Source organism: Canis lupus, chromosome 18, assembly GCF_011100685.1.
Source record: "Canis lupus familiaris isolate Mischka breed German Shepherd chromosome 18, alternate assembly UU_Cfam_GSD_1.0, whole genome shotgun sequence".
Classification (NCBI taxonomy): Eukaryota; Metazoa; Chordata; class Mammalia; order Carnivora; family Canidae; genus Canis; species Canis lupus.
Window position 1 is genome coordinate 39,952,718 of NC_049239.1, and position 20,950 is coordinate 39,973,667.

The 20,950-nt window shown below is 34.9% G+C and overlaps 2 protein-coding genes and 1 pseudogene across 2 annotated transcripts; all 3 read right to left on the reverse strand.

Annotated features, from left to right (window-relative positions):
• Positions 1 to 1,841: 1,841 nt before the first annotated feature.
• On the reverse strand, positions 1,842 to 2,745 carry LOC100684261 (annotated as a pseudogene).
• A 4,321-nt stretch (positions 2,746 to 7,066) lies between these two features.
• On the reverse strand, positions 7,067 to 8,772 carry OR8U9 (olfactory receptor family 8 subfamily U member 9). The gene is made up of 2 exons (XM_038562465.1): positions 8,766 to 8,772; positions 7,067 to 8,028 (listed from the first exon to the last, which is right to left on the reverse strand). The coding sequence occupies exons 1-2, from the start codon at positions 8,770 to 8,772 to the stop codon at positions 7,067 to 7,069; spliced, it is 969 nt and encodes a 322-aa protein (XP_038418393.1).
• Positions 8,773 to 14,603: 5,831 nt separating this feature from the next.
• On the reverse strand, positions 14,604 to 15,551 carry OR8U8 (olfactory receptor family 8 subfamily U member 8). The gene has a single exon (XM_038564476.1). It carries the CDS (start codon positions 15,549 to 15,551, stop codon positions 14,604 to 14,606), a length of 948 nt encoding a protein of 315 aa, XP_038420404.1.
• Positions 15,552 to 20,950: the final 5,399 nt, after the last annotated feature.

A 20,950-nucleotide genomic window follows, 5' to 3' on the forward strand; every position in this document is an offset into this window, starting at 1 on the left:
ATATTTTTATATATAAAAATATAATAATCTCCTTTAATCTTTAATATTTAATAATCTCCTTTCCTTCTTTCATATGAAATATACTTTTTTCATTTCAGTAATATATTGATATTTCTTTTTAATATTTTTCTGATTTAATAGTATATTCTCATGTTCATCATGTAGCACACCTAGAAATCATCCTCATTTCTGGAATAGCTGTCCTTACCATTGGATATTTGGGTACCAATATGTTGCTAATATAAATAATATCCCAGTAAATAACTTTGCACATGTGTTCTTTTGCATCTTGTGCTAGTATTTATTTGGGATAGTTTCTTAGTGTTGTGCCCGAGATTGCAAATCCAAGAAACCACTGAGGAGCTGACATCGATGCAAACACAGGAGGGTTTATTTACAAGCTCGAGCCTGGGTCCAAGTATACCCGACACAGCGGAGCAGGGACTTCAACCGCGAGACTAAGAGGCTGAGCAACTTTACAGGGGCCAGGGGCCAATGGGATACGCAGAAAGTTGCACAGTCATGCTGGTCCACTCGCAGGTGGCTGATTGAATTACATTTTACCCTAAAGTATCCATTTGAACTGGCCTATCACTGAGCCGATTTCCCATTAGGGTGTGCCCTGGGCTTGACTAGGGTGGGGCAGTGCCCTAAGCAGGTCGGCACAAGGCAGGTACAGCACAAAATGGAGTGAGTCCTGCTCTGCTTGTCCAGGGGTAGGGGATTTTTGTTAAATTTCCTGGGTCCCACACTTAGAAGAGGGATTGTTGACTGTAGTAATTTTGCTAGATATTGCCACATATCTCTCCATAGGCATTACATGATTTTTCTATCAGCAGTACATTACAGTATCTATTTCCCCTCACCTAGACAAATTTTTGTGTTTTGAAATCCTCATGAGAATTGATATCTCTCAATGTTTTATATTTAAGTTGAAGGAGACTGTCAGCTAGATGGTATTTCCCCTTTCCCTTTGCATACAAATCTGGATTTTTTGAGATCTAAGCTTCTAAAAGAAAAAGCTTATAAATTGTTGGTGAAATGATACTTTTAATAATTTGTGGTTGAATCAATCAATAAAGGACGGATATCGATGAGTTAATTGTCATTTAAAAATAAATGAGATGTCCAGAATTTAGATCACGTAAATAGGATTTGGGGATCAAAATGAACTTTTGGAATATTTCAGCATTTAACAGAATGTCTGACTCATTTCTCCAATTATGTTATTAAAAAATGTTTACAGAATGAGCGTTAAAAATGAAAGGATCATTTCTCAGCCTTTTGGTTAAGATCAAGTGTAAACAAATTGAGGAAGTTTGTCAGCTCATTTTTTACATTAATGAGAATTGTGTCTTCTAGCAACAGGTCTTATTGAAAACATTCTTGAATTTTATTTCATCAATGGCTTCCTTCTTTATAGATCACCAGCATGCACTTATAGTAGCTTGATGAACTGTTGGGAAAATCAGTTCCAGGAGTACATAGTATTGATGATGCCAGCACAGTAGAATCTACCTGCATCTGACAATGAGGTGGCCAGAAATCAGACTATGGCTTTTGCATGCCAACTCTGAGGATATTCAGTTAGACCATAGATCATCTATTTTATAGTAGAAGATACCTTTTCTATAATCCTTTTTAAAAAGATTTTAATTATTTATTTGACAGAGAGAGAGTACAAGCAGGGGGAGGCACAGACAAAAGAAGAGGGAGAGGCAGGCTCCCCTCTGAGCAGGAAGCCTGATGTGGAGCTCCATCCCAGGACCCTAGGATTACAACCAGAGCCAAAGGCAGATGCTTAGCTGACTGAACCACCGAGGCACCCCTTCCATAATTCTTTTCAAAACATTTTTTACTTCCTGGTTCCTCAGGCTGTACATTAAAGGATTTAGCATGGGGATTACTACAATATTAGAAAACAGAAGCTGTCTTGTCAGTATCTAGAGAATGGCTTGTTTTTGGCTGCATATACATGAAGATGATTGTGCTATAAAATATAGTGAAGGAAGTCAGAGGGGAGGCACAAGTAGAAAATGCTTTTTGCCTACCATCAGATGAATTAATCTTCAGAATGGCAAATAGAATGAATATGTAAGAGATGGAGATAATAATAAGAGAACAAAGGGTATTTAAACAGTAAGTGTGAACAATACTAGTTCTTTGGTATCTTTGTAATGGGTTTTACAGCACCCCGGACCAACCAGGGGAACATCATCACAGTAGAAGTGATTTATTATATTTGAATTACAGAAAGATAAGTGGAATGTAAGGACTGCCTGTAGGAAACCCACAGAAAAGCCATACAAATATGAACTAACCACCATTTGAATACAGACCCTTCTGTTAATGATAGTGGTGAAGGGTTGCAAATGGCGACATACCTATCATATGCCATGATGGAGAGCAAATACACTTCATAAACCACAAACATGATAAAGTAACACAAGTGAGTGGCACAAGCAGGTAAGGATATCTCTTAATTTCTTGGAGACGGTTCACCAGGGTGTTAGGGGAAATAGAAGAGGTCTAGCAAAAATCCAGGAAAAAAAGTAGGATGCTGAGGAAAAAATACATAGGTGGGTAATTGGCTGAGAATTGATATGAATTAGCATAATTAACCCAAGATTACCTGTGACGCTAATTAAGTAGATCAATAGACCCTGAAAGGAAGGGTTTGAAGCTATGTTGTGTGAGTCCCAAGAGGTTGAACTCAGTTATTTCTGAATTATTGCCTTCAGCCATGGAAGATATGTAGAAGCATTTCATATTGTTTTCTCTAGAATATCTATGCTATGCTGGATAATCTTCTACTTCTTGGATTAAGAATTTAACTCACACTTATTTTATGGTGACCTTATTGAAAAGATAATCCTCACTGGTCCTATGAGCCATTCTCAGGTTTCAATACTGCCTGCTTTTGTTTTAAGGGAATTGCTCCAGGAAGAAATTCCAACATGCTCAGTGGTCTGGTGGATTGATGAAGAAGACAGAATGTCTTGAATTAAAATGTGGAATCTCCTATATACAATGAAAAAACCTAGTATTACGTATTAGCAGAAAAATATTTCAGTGATAAAAGAAATGGGAGCACATTTCAGAGTAATATATTAAGATTAAATACTGAACATTTCAACTCAACTGAGAATTAAAACAACCATGAGTCTCACTAAATATTACTCTTAGTGGGCTAGTCAATGCAATAAAGGAAGGGTTAAATATTATTTATAAAGTATATGATATTATATCTGCACCAATACATTCAGTGGAAAAATATTAGATTTGTTACAATTGTGGAAAACTCTTCTGTCACAAGTCAATATAATGAAAATGATGTTATGGTAAAAATGTAACTTCAAAGAAATGTGAAAATAAAATTTTTAGGATTCCATTTAAGATAATAAATTTAAAACGTAGGGTTTAATTTAATATTTAACTTAGCAAAATGTTGACCCTATATGTTCCTGTTGTTTATGTTAAAGCTGCATGAACTTATAGTTTCATATTATTTCTTAGTGGAATGGTATTTAGGAAAGAAGAAAAATGTATAAGTTTATTCAGATATATAATGCATGCTGGGTAAATCTATACTAAATAAACTTGCAAGAACAGCCTAGACATTTCTTATAGTATAATGGAGATTTATTTATGTTTACAAATAGTAAACTATATTATAAACTACAGAATGTAAAATAAAGTGAGAATCTGTGACAGAACAGACACAGTTAATATACTGTGAACTTTATTAACCGCTTTCAAAGAAAATGCTTATTTATAGCATCTATTGATTTTCTGATTTCTATGGTGTAAATATTCCCACCACCACTGATTTCAAGCTACAAACTTGAAGCCATGAACATGGAGTTGGGAATAAACACAGACTATACCTTTTTCAAGCTATTAGGAGAAGCACTGATAGTAGTTACACAAAGTAGCTTAGTATTATAAGCAAAATAATATGAAATATTACATTATACCATATGCTAGAGAAAACTTAAAATCAATGATAAGTCTCTCTTCACAATATATTTGTATTTATAATTATAAATATCTCTCCCCAATATACTGATTAATTTCAAAGAGAAAAAGTTCATTTTATAAAATAGAAAGGATCAGCTAACAATAAGTTGTTCATTAGATTGATCAAATTAAAAGAATGATAATGCCCACAATTGGTAAAGGTGTAGGAAAACAAATATAACCTTACACATCCAACGGAGGTGAGATGTGTCTTCATCTTCCTGGAAGCCGATGTAATAGTAAGCATCAAAATTGTTTAAGTTAGTCCTGCTATTGATACAATGATTTTAATGCGAGGCAAAAAAGTAGGCAAGTATATGAGTGGTTTCATTTTTACTTACCAAAAAAATGAACGTTGTCTAAAAATATTCTGATAGTTATTCAGCTATTGTACATCTCAGTACAATATTAAGTAGCTGATCAAAAGCTTAAATATGTTTACAGTTATTAATATTCTAAAATCTTCCCAGTATATCATACTGAAAAGAGCAGCATGCTAAACAGATTATATATTGTTAAATGATTTCTGTATATGGACATCATATTATGACCTATAAGTTACACCTATGAGGTGCTATTATGGCCCTTCCTCCCTTCCTACTCATTGAAATCATCCTTTATACTTTTGCATTCTACTCAGCTTCAAAACCTCCATTGCAATTTCACATGTACATTTTCATGTTACCATGCATCCACATCTATGAATACTGACAAATTAATTTTTCATATTGGTTATTCCTATATTTTGTGCTTATCTGGTGCCCATATGGTGTTTGAAGTGTTCCTAATCATTTACCACTAAAAATGACTTCATGATTCCACATTTTTGGGGGGCAATAGTTCATTGTGATATGTGACAAAAGTGGACTAATTTGTTAACAAATTAAAAACGATTCTCAAAGAGGACAAAACCAATTTTAAAAATCACCAAGTCTGAAGCAAAAATCATGACAACTTTTTTCTCTTATATTAAAATTATGTAGCAAATCTTCAGTTCTAATCTGAAGTTCTTAAATCTTACTTTGAGTAATTTCCTAAATGTTCAGCATTTAAAATTAAGAGTAAGATATCTAAAAATGTCAATTTATTTATTTAAAGATTTTATTTATTTATTCATGAAAGACACACAGAGACATAGGCAGAGGGAAAAGCAGGCTACATGCAGGGAGCCAGATGTGGGACTCCATCCGGGGATTCCAGGATTACACCCTGAGCTGCAGGCAGACAATTGCTGAGTCACACAGGCATCCCACAAATTGTCAATTTAAAAAGTCTTTTACTCTGAAATGTGTTTTTTAATCCATTGCCATTTTAAATCCTATGACCATAGATTCATCAGATGATATTGTTTTTACCTTCTTACTGCTGAAGAAACTGAGGAATAATTTGTAAGTGGAATAAATTGTCTAGGATCTTTGATTCAGTCAAAGTTGGACCCAGATTTTATACTCAGGCTTTTAGACTCCAAGGAATCCATGCTTTTTAATGGTACAGCTGTGGGACAGTGAATGCACCAGCCTGCCCAAACAGGAAATGGTGAATTCAAGGACGTTGATAATAAGCTTTTGGTATATAGCTTCCAGACTCATGATCTGCTGAAGGAGTTTTGTCAGAAAACAGGCCTGAAATGTTCAAATAGTAGGTAAATGTGTTTAATGGAAAGATACTTTTGAGAATCATAAATCAGAGTAGCCAGCCCTGAGTCTCTATGATCTATCAAAACGTACAGTAAGATAAAGAGAACCCTGACCTGAAGCAAGTTTAAATATGATCTTCTCTCTCTGGCTATTAATAGCATCTTAGTCTTTGGTCATTAAGCATTTATGGGACCCCTAGATTGAAAAACAAATTTAATAATATGCATGAGTTGCAAATTCAAAACCATTTTCCATGTAATTTAAAATTGTAAGAAGATCTTTGCATTTATTTGAAACATATGCATACGTATCTACATATCTATATATACCTATATTATATATCATTATATTATATTTCATATAATATCTTCATATAGGGATCATAAAATCTATAAATATACATGTATGTATATTTGTTTGTAACAGAATTATCAATTGTGTATAGTAATCTTTATTTATAAGTTGCTCCTCAAGTTCATCAGAACATCTGGGATTAGAACTCAGGTCTTTAGGCTAATTGAAGGAAGGAACCTGATATATGGGTATCCATCATTTCCTATGACCCTTCTCATGTTGTTTCATCTTGAAGAAGGCTCCAAAATGAGTATCATTGTCCTCATTTAATTGAGAAACTAGTGAAAGCCTATACATAAGCTACATTGTGCAATGGGTTCGTTGTGTTTAAGCTATACCTTGATTAATAAGGATTGACTTACCCAAGTTTTGCCTAGTATAACTTATGATCCTTACTACTGGCAAAATGTTCTATGATGTTTCCATTGTTTTGAGTTAATTTGGAATGGATGATCCCCTTGGGATACTAACCCTAAATTACTTTATTATTATTTTTTTTTATTTTAGTTAATTGGAAAAACTATATGAGATCTCATAGGCTTACAAAAAGCAGTTTACTTAGCCTTTTGGGACCAAGCCAGACTTCCAGGTCAGTAGAAAGTTGTGTTAAGTCAGTCACAGAGTAAAGTTAGGATGTAGCACTATTCTTTTTAATAAAGGTGGTTTGTTAAATTACAATATGGAACAGTTTTATATTGTCATATTTTCCCAAGAAATTAGCATATCAGGAAAAGAGTATTTACACTATGCATCTTTGCTTTTCAGACGGCATATTGTTAATATAGCTAGAGAATTCTGAACTGGAAATTTGGAGAGGCAGAGTCTGAACTTTTGTCCATGTTCTGCCTATAACTAGTTATGTACCAAATTAATGGCTTTTTATGCAATTTTTTTTTATTTGAGAATTGGGAAACTCAGTAATTTCCTATGGATCAAAGATAAATTGTATGCAGTGAACAAATATAACAGAAATCACATATTAAAAATAGGCATCTGATAGTTTTTTAAGAGGAAAAACCAGACTGTAAAGAAAAGTCTGTTTATATTTATTCAAGTCACTTCTTTAATTTCATGAACATAAAAGCCTGGTTTCTACTGATGATAACTTTCTTCAAGGCATCTTTCACCTCCTTATTCCTGAGGCTGTAGATAAGAGGGTTCAACATGGGAATGATCACTGTGTAGAAGACTGAGGCCATTTTGTCTGTGTCTAGGGAATGGTTTGAGCTCGGCTGTAAGTACATAAAGATGAGGGTCCCATAGAAGATGGTGACTGCCAGCATGTGAGAGCCACATGTGGAGAAAGCCTTGCGCCTGCCCTCGGCTGAGCGCATCCTCAGGATGGCAGAAATAATGTATGTATAGGAGACGAAGACAATCAAAAGGGAAGAAATGAACATGATCCCAGCACAGGCAAAGATCCACAGCTGTTTGGAGTGAGTGTCTGAACAGGTTAGCCTAAGGAGAGGCATGTCATCACAATAGAAATGATTGATGATATTGGAATGACAATAGGAGAGGCGAAAAGTGAGGATGGTATGAAATAGTGCAACCAGGAAGCTATAGCTGTAGGGAACAGCTACAAGCTGAATGCAGATTCCTGGGGACATTACAACCATGTAGAGGAGAGGGTTACAAATGGCCACGTATCGGTCATAGGCCATGGATGCCAGTAGCAAGCACTCAGCAGTCATGAAGGCCAGGAAACAGCCTAATTGAGCAGCACATGCATTGAAGGAGATAACATTTTGTTTGTACAAGAAATTGCCAAGCATTTTGGGTGTAATGACAGAAGCATAACAGAAATCAACAAAAGCTAGGTTGCTGAGAAAGAAGTACATTGGTGTGTTGAGTCTTGAGTCTGTTCTAATGACTAGGATCAAACCCAGGTTACCTACTACTGTGAAGAGGTAGATAGATAAGAAAGCCACAAAGAGGGGCATCTTCAACTCCTGACGATCTGTGAGGCCCATGAGAATAAATTCTGTCACTTGGGTGCAATTTCTCTGGACCATGTCTTTGGTGTATCTGGATGAAGAGAGGAGAATTAGGTCTAGCTTAATTAAATCAAATGTAATGTATAGCTCCCTCTCCTCCCCCACCCAAACTCTCAGAACCCAGTCTCCTTTATGGAGACTTCATTACATAGTCCTGACTGGTTTAAGTCATTGGTCATTGGCTGGTTCAAAGCCCAGGCCCCCACTCTAGGATGGAGTCCAAAAATTATGCCTTTAATATAACAAGACACCTATTCAACCTTCATCTCTCTGAAGCCTTTTCAGAACTGTGAACAAAGACCAAATCTATCTGAAAAATAAATACTTCTTATAAATCATTACATCACAATGTTACAAAAATATGAGACTAAAGTTTCAATCATGGCAATGCAGTGTACTAGCAATTGTGTCCCTTTTCAAAGCGTTCAAACTTTCTTGGCTTGTTCGATGAAATTCAAAACGTGGGTAATCTTCTGAAGGAGTAAGTGTAAAATTTCCATTGGGGCTCATCCAATTTATTACATCTCTGAGAAAGAAAGAAGATGCCCTGGAGCTTCTAGCTCATTTAGCATTTTTATAATGAACAGTTGCTCTTCTAATGACAGATAACTATTGAAAGATGGTATTTTGTTGAGATTTAAGTCAAGAAGAATAATAGAAGAAACTCTTAAAATTGGAGGACCTGTATTAGAATTTGGCTTTGTTAGGGTGCCTGGGTGATTCAGTTGGTGAAGTGGCTGACTCTTGATTTCTGCACAGGTCATGATTGCAGGGTCTTGCAATCTAGCCAGCATGGGGCTCTGTGCTCAGTGGGGGAGTCAACTTCAGGATTCTCTCTCCTTCTATCCACCCCCTAGCCTCTCTCAGATAAATAGATCTTTAAAAAAAATAGAATTTGGCTTTTTCACTCTCTAATCACATAAACTTTAGGATGGCAAAAATTCAGTTTGTTCCTCTGTTTCTAATCTATAAATGATGCTATTTTATGTGTAAAAGGACTGTGAATATTAAAAGGAAAGTATTTATCCCCAGGCCAGGGCAGATACAAATGGATTTTATTTTATTATTTTATTTTATTTTTAAAGATTTATTTATTTATTCATGAGAGGCACAGAAAGAGAGGGGCAGAGACATAGGCGGTGGAAGAAACAGGCTCCTTGCAGGGAGCCCAATATGGGACTTGATCCCAGGTCCCGGGATCACCACCTGAGCCAAAGGCAGACACTCAACCGCTGAGCCACCCAGAGGCCCCACAAATAGATTTTAAAATAGAAAATATTATGTTAAAAATTCTTCCTCTGATACATAAAAGGTAGATGTACAGAGAAGCAGTGTAATCACTTTGAAAATTCATTGGCAACAGGGTAGACAGTGCTTGTGGGTCAGGGTGCACTACCTTCAGGTCTTCAAACTTAGAGGTTATTGAACAAGAAAAACAGAAAATCGTTAACTGTTAGATGGAGACAGCCATAAAATTTTACATGCAATATGTCTTTCAAATTAAAGATGGAAAAGAGTGTCTTAAAATTTTAGATCCTCAAATATAGTCTTAGCAAAGAATAATTAACAAAAGCGAGATATATAGCTTAATTAATATATTTTGCTATGTCAGGAAACAGATGAAAGAATACATCAAGAGAAGGTAAATATTCCTCATAAAGCTAAATACGGAAATCAAAAGTACATTTTAAAATTGTGTGTGTGAATGTTACCACTTGATATGGGGATGAAGATAATCTCTTTGATGATATTGATCATAGCTGCCAACTACCATTACTTGGAATGAGTAGATCATTAAAGCTTTTAAAAGTTTAACTAGTGATCCTACAAATACTTAAATTCCATTCTGAAGTAATTAAGCAACTATTTGATTAGAAATGTTTTCTAAAAAAAAAGAAATGTTTTCTAATTCCAAGATGCTGAGGAAGGCTTCACTGTTTGGCAGCTATAAGAACTTCAGTATGCATTTAATCTTATCTTGAAAGGAGGGTATACATATCTATGCAAATATCTTTGAAGGCATATTATATATGATCTGTTACCATGTAACCCATGTTATATTATATTCAAATTCCACTCATATGTCTTCTCTCTGTTACAGGAAGCACATGTAATCTAATCAGAATGATTGGGTTTCAGTTTTCAGGTAACAACATCCCCTTATAGTCTTCCTTACTTCCATATGTCCTTTCCATACATGCTCGTATCTACTAGGTGAATGCTGGATGGAGAGCTGGAAGGAAAATTCCCATTTATCCTTCAAGGTCTATCCAAATCCCACTTCTCCTGTAAAGACTTCTCTGATTTCTAATTTCCATGCTGTGTGACCCACAAGTTTTCCTTTTTGTGCTCCAGAAACATTTTATATATAACTTATTTGCATATTATCTCCCATTTCTGGCAACTGTCTGTTTTGATATATCTTTTCTATTTTTTCTATTTATCTTTTCTTTAAAAAAAAAAATATATATATATATATATATATTTATTTATTTATTTATTTATTTATTTATTTATTTATTTATTTATTTAGAGAGGCAGAGACATAGGCAGAGGGAGAAGCAGGCTCCATGCAGGGAGCCCGATGTGGGACTGGATCCCGGGTCTCCAGGATCACACCCCAGGCTGCAGGCGGTGCTAAACTGCTGCACCAACCGGGGCTGCCCATCTATATATCTTTTCTTCTTTTTTTTTATAATTTTTTTTATTGGAGTTCAATTTTCCAACATATAGCATAACACCCAGTGCTCATCCCATCAAGTGCCCCCCCCCCCCCAGTGCCCGTCACCCATTCACCCCCCCCCCCCGCCCTCCTCCCCTTCCACCACCCCTAGTTCGTTTCCCAGAGTTAGGAGTCTTCATGTTCTGTCTCCTTTCTGATATTTCCTACCCATTCTTCTCCCTTCCCCTCTATTCCCTTTCACTATTATTTATATTCCCCAAATGAATGAGACCATATAATGTTTGTTCTTCTCCGATTGACTTATTTCACTCAGCATAATACCCTCCAGTTCCATCCACGTCGAAGCAAATGGTGTGTATTCATCGTTTTTAATGGCTGAGTAATATTCCATTGTATACATAGACCACATCTTCTTTATCCATTCATCTTTCAATATCTTTTCTTAATAGATTGAGACTTCATTCACTTTCTAAAATAGTCCTTTCTCAATGCTTGGTAGTGGGTATCAAATGTGAGTTTTCCTAATAATATTTCAATATTTATTTCCCTTTCTTATAATTTTATGCTATTTACTTATATCAAATATATTAAAGAGATATTGATAACTTGATTTTAATGTGCTCACCTCTTATTATGGGTAAAATGAGTAGCTTTCACAAAAAAGGAAAAGGCATTTTTGATATAAGTTAGTCCATTAAGTGCCTAATTTTTCCAAATGTTCTAATAGACATTATTTTGGAGATCTCATCTTTTTAAATTTCAAATTAATAAGAAATACATTTTATATAATGGTACATGTACATAACTGAAATAAAATTAGAAGAGTCTTTACCTTTATTTCAGAAAATACCACCTAAAATATTTTATTCTGAAATTCAGTTCATTCTATTCTAGATCATTTTAAAAATACTAGTTTTGATCTCAATTTTAAAGATAATCTTCAAAACTACCTGGGTAGAGAGTGTTCCTATTTCTTCTCCAGGTGAGTTTGGGCAGCAACAGACTGCAGGGTTTTATCAATGACTCTATCCCAAGGGATCTTACATTAGGAGTATGATGCAAGTAGATTATCAGAAAAATCACAGTCCACACCCCTTAGGAATCCCAAGGATGGAGATGAATAAACAAGATTCTCTAGTTTTATGGTTTATAGCTCTTTCTTCAGTGTGAAATTATTTCCCTAAAATTCTCTAATTTTTGAAATGCTTTTATCTATTTATAGCTGTGTTAAGTGCTTATATTGTTGCTGTTGCTTAGTGAAAAGGTTTGAACTTATTTTTGAAAGGAAGGTAAGATTTGTCCTGTGACCCTTCTTGCAACTTATCTTTCAAAGCACTGAATAGCTAATTCTCTCAAAAATTTATTCCTGAATATTGTAACACATGATACTCTTCCTTTGGCTTACTCTTTGAAATGCTCACAAAGCATTTCTTTCTTCTTTCAGCTTGTGTCTATCAGTTATTACTTCGTTTTCTTGATGATTTGATCTAAAGAGCACTCTTCTACATTGTTTAATTAGTCCATCCAAGACCATAGCAAGTGTGTGCAGGAGAATATGGTTTTTAATATTCATTGGGGGAAAGATGTATCTGCTGTGGACTAAATTGTATTGCCCTCCACCCTCCATTCCTACACTGAAGCCATAACCCCCAATGTGAGAGTACTTGGAGATGGGGCCTTTAGAAGGTAATTAGGGTTAGATAAGATCATGAGTGTGGGGTCTTCACGATGAAATTTTTGCCCTTGTACGAAGAGACACCAGAGTACTTCCTCATCCCCCTACATGTGCAAAAAAGGGGGGGTTATGTGAACAACCAGTGAGATAATGGCCACCTACAAGCCTGAAAGAAAGTTCCCACCAGGAACCAAACTAATCAGAAGACTGATCGTAGAGTTTACAGTTTCTAGAACTATGAAAAAATAGATTTCTGATGAGTAAGCCATCCAGTTTATCAACTTTCTAATGGAAGCTTGAGGTGACAAAAGTAGCATCTTTGTGGAAACAAAATAATTTTCCTCATTACAAAAGGTTTCTTTGGTTGGGGGTGGAAGAGATTTGGGAATTATTACTCTTTTCCCAAGATAGTGCATTTTCTGCTAACTTGTAAATGTATGATGTAACCACACTGAATTCACGCTTGGTGAATTGTAGATCCTCATGAGTGCTACTGCAGCTAATAAAACTGTTTACAATTGGAGATACAAGTGGACATGGTTGTTGCAAGGACTGGAGGAGCTGCAGACAGGGGTTAGGTGCAGCACTGGTTAGAGAGACTTCTATTGGCAAAGTTGAACTTTTGAGATGCCTGTGAGAAAGTGAAAATCAGAGGATTATGGGCTCCAGGGTACTATAGACTATATTTAGACCCAGAGCTTTCAGGCAGTGCTTTAAATAGTACTCTGATTCTGAAGAGATGACTCAAGTGTTGTTGAGTCACCTGAAGGAAGATGTCCTGGAAACTGTGTTAAGAAGAACAGTAGGGGTGACGGGCACTGAGGGGGGCACTTGATGGGATGAGCACTGGTGTTATGCTATATGTTGGCAAATTGAACTCCAATAAAAAGAAATTAGAAGAAGAAGAAGAAGAAGAAGAACAACAACAACAACAACAACAACAACAATAGGTGGCAGCCCCAGTGGCTCAGCGGTTTAGTACCTCCTTCAGCCCAGGTCCTGATCCTGGACCCTGGGATTGAGTCCCATGTCAGGCTCCCTGCATGAAGCCTGCTTCTCCCTCTGCCTATGTCTCTGCCTCTCTCTCTCTGTGTCTGTCATGAATAAATAAATAAAATCTTTAAAAAAAAGAAGAAGAAGAAGAACAGTAGGGCCAATCTTTATGCCTACTATCCTATTCAACCAGAGTAGCTATAAATATTATTGCTGTAATTATTATTAATATTAAGAATTCATTTGTTAGCTAAATAACTCTGTAAAGGAAAACAAATTAAAGCCATATACATAGCACAATCCCATCATTTTATCAATGAGAGGGAAACAAGCGGATTTCCAAAAGTAATTCTACTTGTGGTACTATGAGGAGTCAGGTTCATTGACATCTATCATTTGTCTTCCTTTTTCTAGGGGAAAAAAGATCCCTGATTTGTGGCTAGGAATAAAATATAACTAGACCTTACTAAACATCCTAAAAATTGTTCAGACTTTTATTTTTCCAAAGTTTTGTTTTAAACATCTGAGCCTATTTTGTGATAAGAAGTACTGGAAACAAAACACTCAAGAAAGACTCTGCATGCTGAGAAAGAGTGACAAATATCAAACAGTTTTAATGTCTCAAGATACATTTATTATCAAAGATACATTGTTTTCTGCCAAATTATACAGATGATGTAGTGTATAAACATTACAATACCATCTTAAATTAGGCCCGGCACCCAGTCACCCTATCCTCCTGCCCACCTCCCTTTCCACTACCCCTTGTTCGTTTCCCAGAGTTAGGAGTCTCCCATGTTCTGTCTCCCTCACTGATATTTCCCACTCATACCCTCCAGTGCATTGTAGGTGATGTAGCAGCATCCCTAGCCTTGAGCTTCTAGGCACAAATGGTCTTCCTTTATGCCACCTTGTCATGGTCAAAATCAATGATACTTCCATACATTACCAAATGAAAATCAATCCCAGTTGATATCACTGGCTTACAGTGGTACATATATATATATAGTTTCATTTGAGAAATAACATGATATAAATTCCTCTGGTACTTTCTACATATAAATTTTAATTTTAAGTCACACTTGTTTACAAAGAATTCAGAGTATGATTTTATTTTACAGTGAACAAATGTTTATTGGCCACCAACTAAAATCAAGGCACTCTACAAGCTTTTTTAAAAAAGAAAACAATCAGATCATGAAGGAAATTCTAGTTTTATTTATTCAACTCATGTTTTCAGAATTTCATAAACACAAAGCTTGGTTTCTATTAAGGATGGCTTTTTTCAGGGCATCTTTTACATCTTTATTCCTGAGGCTGTAGATCAAGGGGTTCAACATGGGAATGATCACTGTGTAGAAGACTGAGGCCATTTTGTCTGTGTCTAGGGAATGGTTTGAGCTCGGCTGTAAGTACATAAAGATGAGGGTCCCATAGAAGATGGTGACTGCCAGCATGTGAGAGCCACATGTGGAGAAAGCCTTGCGCCTGCCCTCAGCTGAGCGCATCCTCAGGATGGCAGAAATAATGTACATATAGGAGACGAAGACAATCAGAACAGAGGAAATGAATGTGATCCCAGCACAGGCCAAGATCCACAGCTGTTTGGAGTGAGTGTCTGAACAGGTTAGCCTAAGGAGAGGCATGTCATCACAATAGAAATGATTGATGATATTGGAATGACAATAGGAGAGGCGAAAAGTGAGGATGGTATGAAATAGTGCCATAAGAAAGCTATAGCTGTAGGGAACAGCTACAAGCTGAATGCGGATTCCTGGGGACATTACAACCATGTAGAGGAGAGGGTTACAAATGGCCACGTATCGGTCATAGGCCATGGATGCCAGTAGCAAGCACTCAGATACCATGAAAGTGAGGAAACAGCCTAACTGAGCAGCACATGCATTGAAGGAGATAACATTTTGTTTGTACAAGAAATTGCCAAGCATTTTGGGTGTAATGACAGAAGCATAACAGAAATCAACAAAAGCTAGGTTGCTAAGAAAGAAGTACATCGGTGTGTTAGTAAGTCTTGAATCTGTTCTAATGACTAGGATCAAACCTAGATTGCCTACTACTGTCAAGAAGTAGATAGACAAGAAAACCACAAAGAAGGGCATCTTCAACTCCTTTCGATCTGTGAGGCCCATGAGAATAAACTCCTGTACGTGGGTACAATTTATCTGAGCCATATCTCTTAAAGGCATCTGCACAGGGAAGTAGAGAAAAGAGTTAAATTCAAGTTGTCATTCCTATAAGTAGTATTTTTATACTTTAATATCTTGTAAAGAGGTTTTGTTGCTAATATAAAGGTTGTTAGCATTTTGAGTTTCTGGGGATGAGATGGAGAACAGGAAGAGTTGTATGTGGAAACACCCTATTTCTCTTCTCTCAAATCCATTGTATATTTAAAGATGAGTCAGTGGAACAGTCCACATGGACTTGGTTTCTGTTCAAAGGTCTTGTGGATTAAGCTATTTAAAACTATAATGTGACTTATTAAAATGTTTAAGCTATTGTTTTTCTGGAAAAAACTTAACATTAGTAACATAAGGGAAGATAAATCTTCTGCAGTGACATCACCCTGACAGATCTGTCATTATATCTGTGCAGACATAAATCTGCATTGTCCCAATCCTGGCAAAAACGTTGTATTTTCTATTTTACTTTAATAATTTATCACTAAAAGTCCCTTCTAGGTTGCAGAATAATCTTCATAGTTATGTTTATGATTTATATACTGAAAATGGGTAAGTATGAAAGGTATAATGAGGTGTTTATTGGCCTCATTTGATCTCACTAAACCTTTATTGTAAAAACCATCTTATTATGCCCACCTTATAGATGAGGAAGAGGAAATTAAAACAGTTAACACCTGAAACAAAAGCAGACAGATGGTCTGAGTAGTTAGTTGGGTTTCATACCCATATTATTTTGACTCAGGAGTCCTTATCTCATTATTATTTTAAATTTTGCTTGCTATCATTGCATAAAGATAAACATCTTTATCTCTGTAGCATGACCAAAGAGAATGGACCCTCATAAATTTTATAATATATTATAAAATATATTCAATATAATCTATGTTGACATAATATAATGCATGTAATATATTACATATTACATGGTATTATATAATAAGTTATATATTATAAATTATAATATATTATAAATTGATACTTGCTTTCCAAGAGTTTTGGAAATTTAAGTCTCTTTATAGATCAATTATATTTAACTGGTTTACCTTTTATTAAGGAAATATAGAGTTGAATTATGTTTTATGTATTAATTTTCATTTTCTTGCTTTAAGATAGATCTCTATTTATTTTTCTTATTCATTTTACCTGAATTTCTTTTTTCTTTTTTTGAAGGACTTATAATTAATATGATTTATTACTTTGAAATAGAAAGTGTTATGTGTGTTGCCCATGGAGCTAACCAATTTAGATCTCTCTATGTATATATCCATATAATTCTGCTAATTTTTAATCACTAGATATTTAATCTTTAGTGGTCTATAAAAGGCAGATAATGACATTATCTAAATCAGAGGAATACAACAAATAGTTCTTGGCACTAGCGATTGACTTTAGTAATTGAATTATTGAGTACCTAAATAAAATTTATTGAAATTTATTTTAAGAAAGCATAAAAATTATAGAACCATATTCTTACTATTAATGTCAAAAGTCATCTCTCTTCATTTTATCTATCCCTTTTTTTATCTCTCTGTCTCTTTCTTTCCCACCCTTAATCCTGAGAAATGAAAACAAATTTTTTTTATAACTCCAGAAATTACAATGGGAATAAATATGCAAATAAAATAAAATCTCATGTTTCTTCAAATTTTCTTCAGAATTTACAAATAGTTGTTTCATAGCTCTCACAACTATTCTTCAATAGACCCAAAACCACATTTTAGTTATTTTTTTGTTTGGTTTAGTCAGTATGTTTATTGGGAAACATTGTGTGTTAAGCAATAACTTTCAAGGAATATTTATTTACTTTAATTTTATCCTAAATAAGTTGTATCTTCCCTTCTGAAACTTTAATGTGGATGGAGTTTTAATATATAATTATAGCAACATGGAAATTGAGATAAAAACTTAGCAATTCATTCATTCCAAATATCGAATTCGCATATTAAAATGAAAATCGGGCTGCCCCGGTGGCTCAGCGGTTTAGCGCCGCCTACAGCCCCGGGTGTGATCCTGGAGACAGAGGATCGAGTCCCACGTCAGGCTCCCTGCATGGAGCCTGCTTCTCCCTCTGCCTTTGTCTCTCCGCCTGTTTCTTTCTCTCTCTCTCTCTCTCTCTGTATTCTCATGAGTAAATAAATAAAATCTTTAAAAAAAAATGAAAGCTAATTTGAAGCAAATTTGTTTTTAAAAAAAGGAGAAAGGAAAAACAAATAAAATAAACTTTTTATTTATTGATCTGCTAAAACCAAGACCCTTCTTTAGACTACATGTTTTCAGACTCAAACTTTTTGTCCCACAAACCACAGAAATAAATATTAGTTACATGATGGCATGGAGTATATAAATAGATCTAGAATAATACTCTCATTACCCAGCATTCACTCGTCTTTCACACTCTTTTCTGTTCTACAAGAATCTGTTCTAATTAGTCAAAATATTCCTGGTTAAGATTCTAAAAATTAAATCACAATCTAGTCCTAGTTACAACACAGTTTCAAAAAAGTTGCATTCTGACATAACAAACACCATCACCATTTTCACCAACCTCAGTAGATAAGCAACTTACCTACAGACCTAAGCAACATCTCCTACTCTGATCTATAAGTAAGACTGTACTCTCTTTTTCTCCTTCTCTTGAATATGTTCACTGCCACTACCTTATAAGCCTGTATTAATTCACTCATTCTCTCTTTCAATAATGTATGTTGAAAACCGTTGATTTCTAGGCACTGCTGTCTGAAGACAGAGCAGCCAAAGAATAGGAAGTAGAACAGACTGGAAAGATAGAAAAGCTTTATCCAAATTTCCTTTTTTTGGTCTCTTTTTTTTCTCAATTGCTTTCGCTCCACTTCCAAATAAAAACTCTGACATTTGTACATACAAATCATTTTACTTTGTATTAAAAACAAAATGTGGATAATTATATTTAAAACTATATGCAACTTTTTACAGTCTCATCTCTGAATCTTTTATTTTATTTATTTTATTTATTTTTAATTTATTTATTCATGACAGACAGAAAGAGAGGCAGAGACACAGGCAGAGGGAGAAGAAGGCTCCATGCAAGGAGCTGGATGTGGGACTCGATCCCATGACTCGGGATCCCGCCCTGGGCCGAGGGAGATGCTCAACTGCTGAGCCACCCAGGTGTCCCTCTGAATATTTTTATAATCCCAATTCTATTCAATACTCTCTACCATGAATGGATATCCATTGGTCCAGTTAATAGAACTGATCTCCACTTGTCAATACCAATATGCCCTTCCATGCTTCTCCATTTTGTTCGTGCTGTTTCTAGTAGTCTTCTCTACAAGCAAAATGGATGAAGGGAAATTCATTTATCATTAAAACCTGTTGAAACAACATCTATTCACTGAAGAGCTACTTTCCATGTCAACATATTTCATTTTTTGCTATAGAATCACATTAGGCATAATTCACTTGTAGCTTTTGCCACATGTATAACAACTGTCTGTTTCCATACCTCTTCCCCTGCTGGGTGTTAGTTAGAAACTTACAGTTGAGCGCCTTGCTGGTTTTTTTTGTCATTTCCTGATGCAGTCCCTTCTAAATATTAGGTAATGAAAAATTAAATAGTAATGTTGGGTTAACTAATTTAAGATTAATATCATAATTATATTTGAATATCTCTTCCCCTTTTTCTTATAATCATTAATTTAGAAAACATTTCTAAGGCCACATTGGTGGCCTTTGTCCAATATGCTCCCTGCTAATCTTAAGTAAGGTCTCTAGTTATTGTAAATGCAGAAACACAGGTCTCACAGATTATAATCTGGTAAATCATGCCCTGATTTTTCCAAATTTCCTCAGACATTCTAAACTGGAATTTGTATTTTATTTGATCTAAAGATAAATTATATATGTGAAATAAAATATACATAAGAAATAAATATCTAATCTAAAACTAAATATGTATATGTAAAAATATATTTTTAAATCTAAAAAGAAATATATGAATATATATAACTAATGTAAAAAAAAGAGAAAGCACTGTTTACTTTTCTCTTACAAAATGTACTCCAAACTTTTTCTTATCTAGTCAATTGTATTATACTCTATTTAATTTTTAAAATTCTTGTCTTGAGCTACTATAGGGATAGTATTACATGTCAATATGTCAAAGTCCACCATTTTGAAATCTGCTCTCCTCACCTACCTGGGTAGTATGTGCTCCTATTTCTCTTCATTACAGCTCTGAATAGCAGCTGACTGCATGTATTTGTTAGTGTCTCTGTCCCAAAGGGTCTTATCGCAGAGCATGATGCAAATAAGATTATCAGAAAAATTACAGTCCGTGTTCAACTGGGATCTCTGTTTTTGAAGAACTGCATATGTATAGTTCTGCATTTAGTATAATGCTATTGCTCTATGGTTCTCCTAAATCTTAAAATATTATGATTAGTCAACTTTTGAAAAAAATATTTTGGTTATAGTAGATTATTAGGGTCAGTCTTTGAAATTGGCTTTTAAAGACAGGTATGAATTACCTTTTTAAAATTCTTATAACTTCCTATGAAATATTTATCTAATTCCTCTAAGGACTTACCCCTTAATACTATATGTACAAGGAATTTGGTAAAAGCGCTGGGCATTAGCTTGTATCCTGGTCATTCTGACCTAGATGATGTACAAGATATATATTGTCAATTCAATGTGTGGGGAAAGAAGCATGGATGTGAGTTTTATATACTGGTTATGAATTTAAAATGTTCCCCTTACTTTTCTTCTAATAAAAACTAACTATAATACTGGGCTACAATAGAATAAAGAAACGGATAAAATCTTTTTTTTTCATGATGTATAAACAGGACACTTTGAAGGAGAAAATATAGCAATGCTTTAAAATTACAACCTGCTTACATTGTGTAAATGATGACCAAACTAGGTAAAGATAAAGCTAGGGATCAAGCTAAGGAATTGTGTATGTTTGAATTGTATGTTCTATATATTAAATAATTCTTTTTTGAATATTTACTGTGTCTCTTCCCCTCCCCCCTGGATTGGGGAACACATCTGGCACTAATGGCTAGATATCCTGTCTCTGCTTGTGCCTTGTTATAAAATGCCAGGACTTGCAGTTTGGTATCGAAATGTCTGACCATTATGTATAGTGCAACACATAACACAAAAACAAACAAAATCCTTAGGAGTACCAGTATTGGTTCTGAAGAAGCCATTCAAACTTAAATTTAATTAAAAGGAAACTCTTACTAATAAATCAGAAATATTTAAAGAGTCCAGAAATTAAATTTGAAACCTCAACTCTTTTTCATGTTTTATCTTAAAATAACGTATCAGGTTAAATAATTAAAATTTTATAGAGGGCCATGGAAAACCAACACTATACTTTCTATGGGAGTTTATAAACT

Excerpts from the sequence above, each read along its gene's own strand:
- OR8U8 (XM_038564476.1), bottom strand. The coding sequence starts at position 15,551 with ATGGCTCAGATAAATTGTACCCACGTACAGGAGTTTATTCTCATGGGC.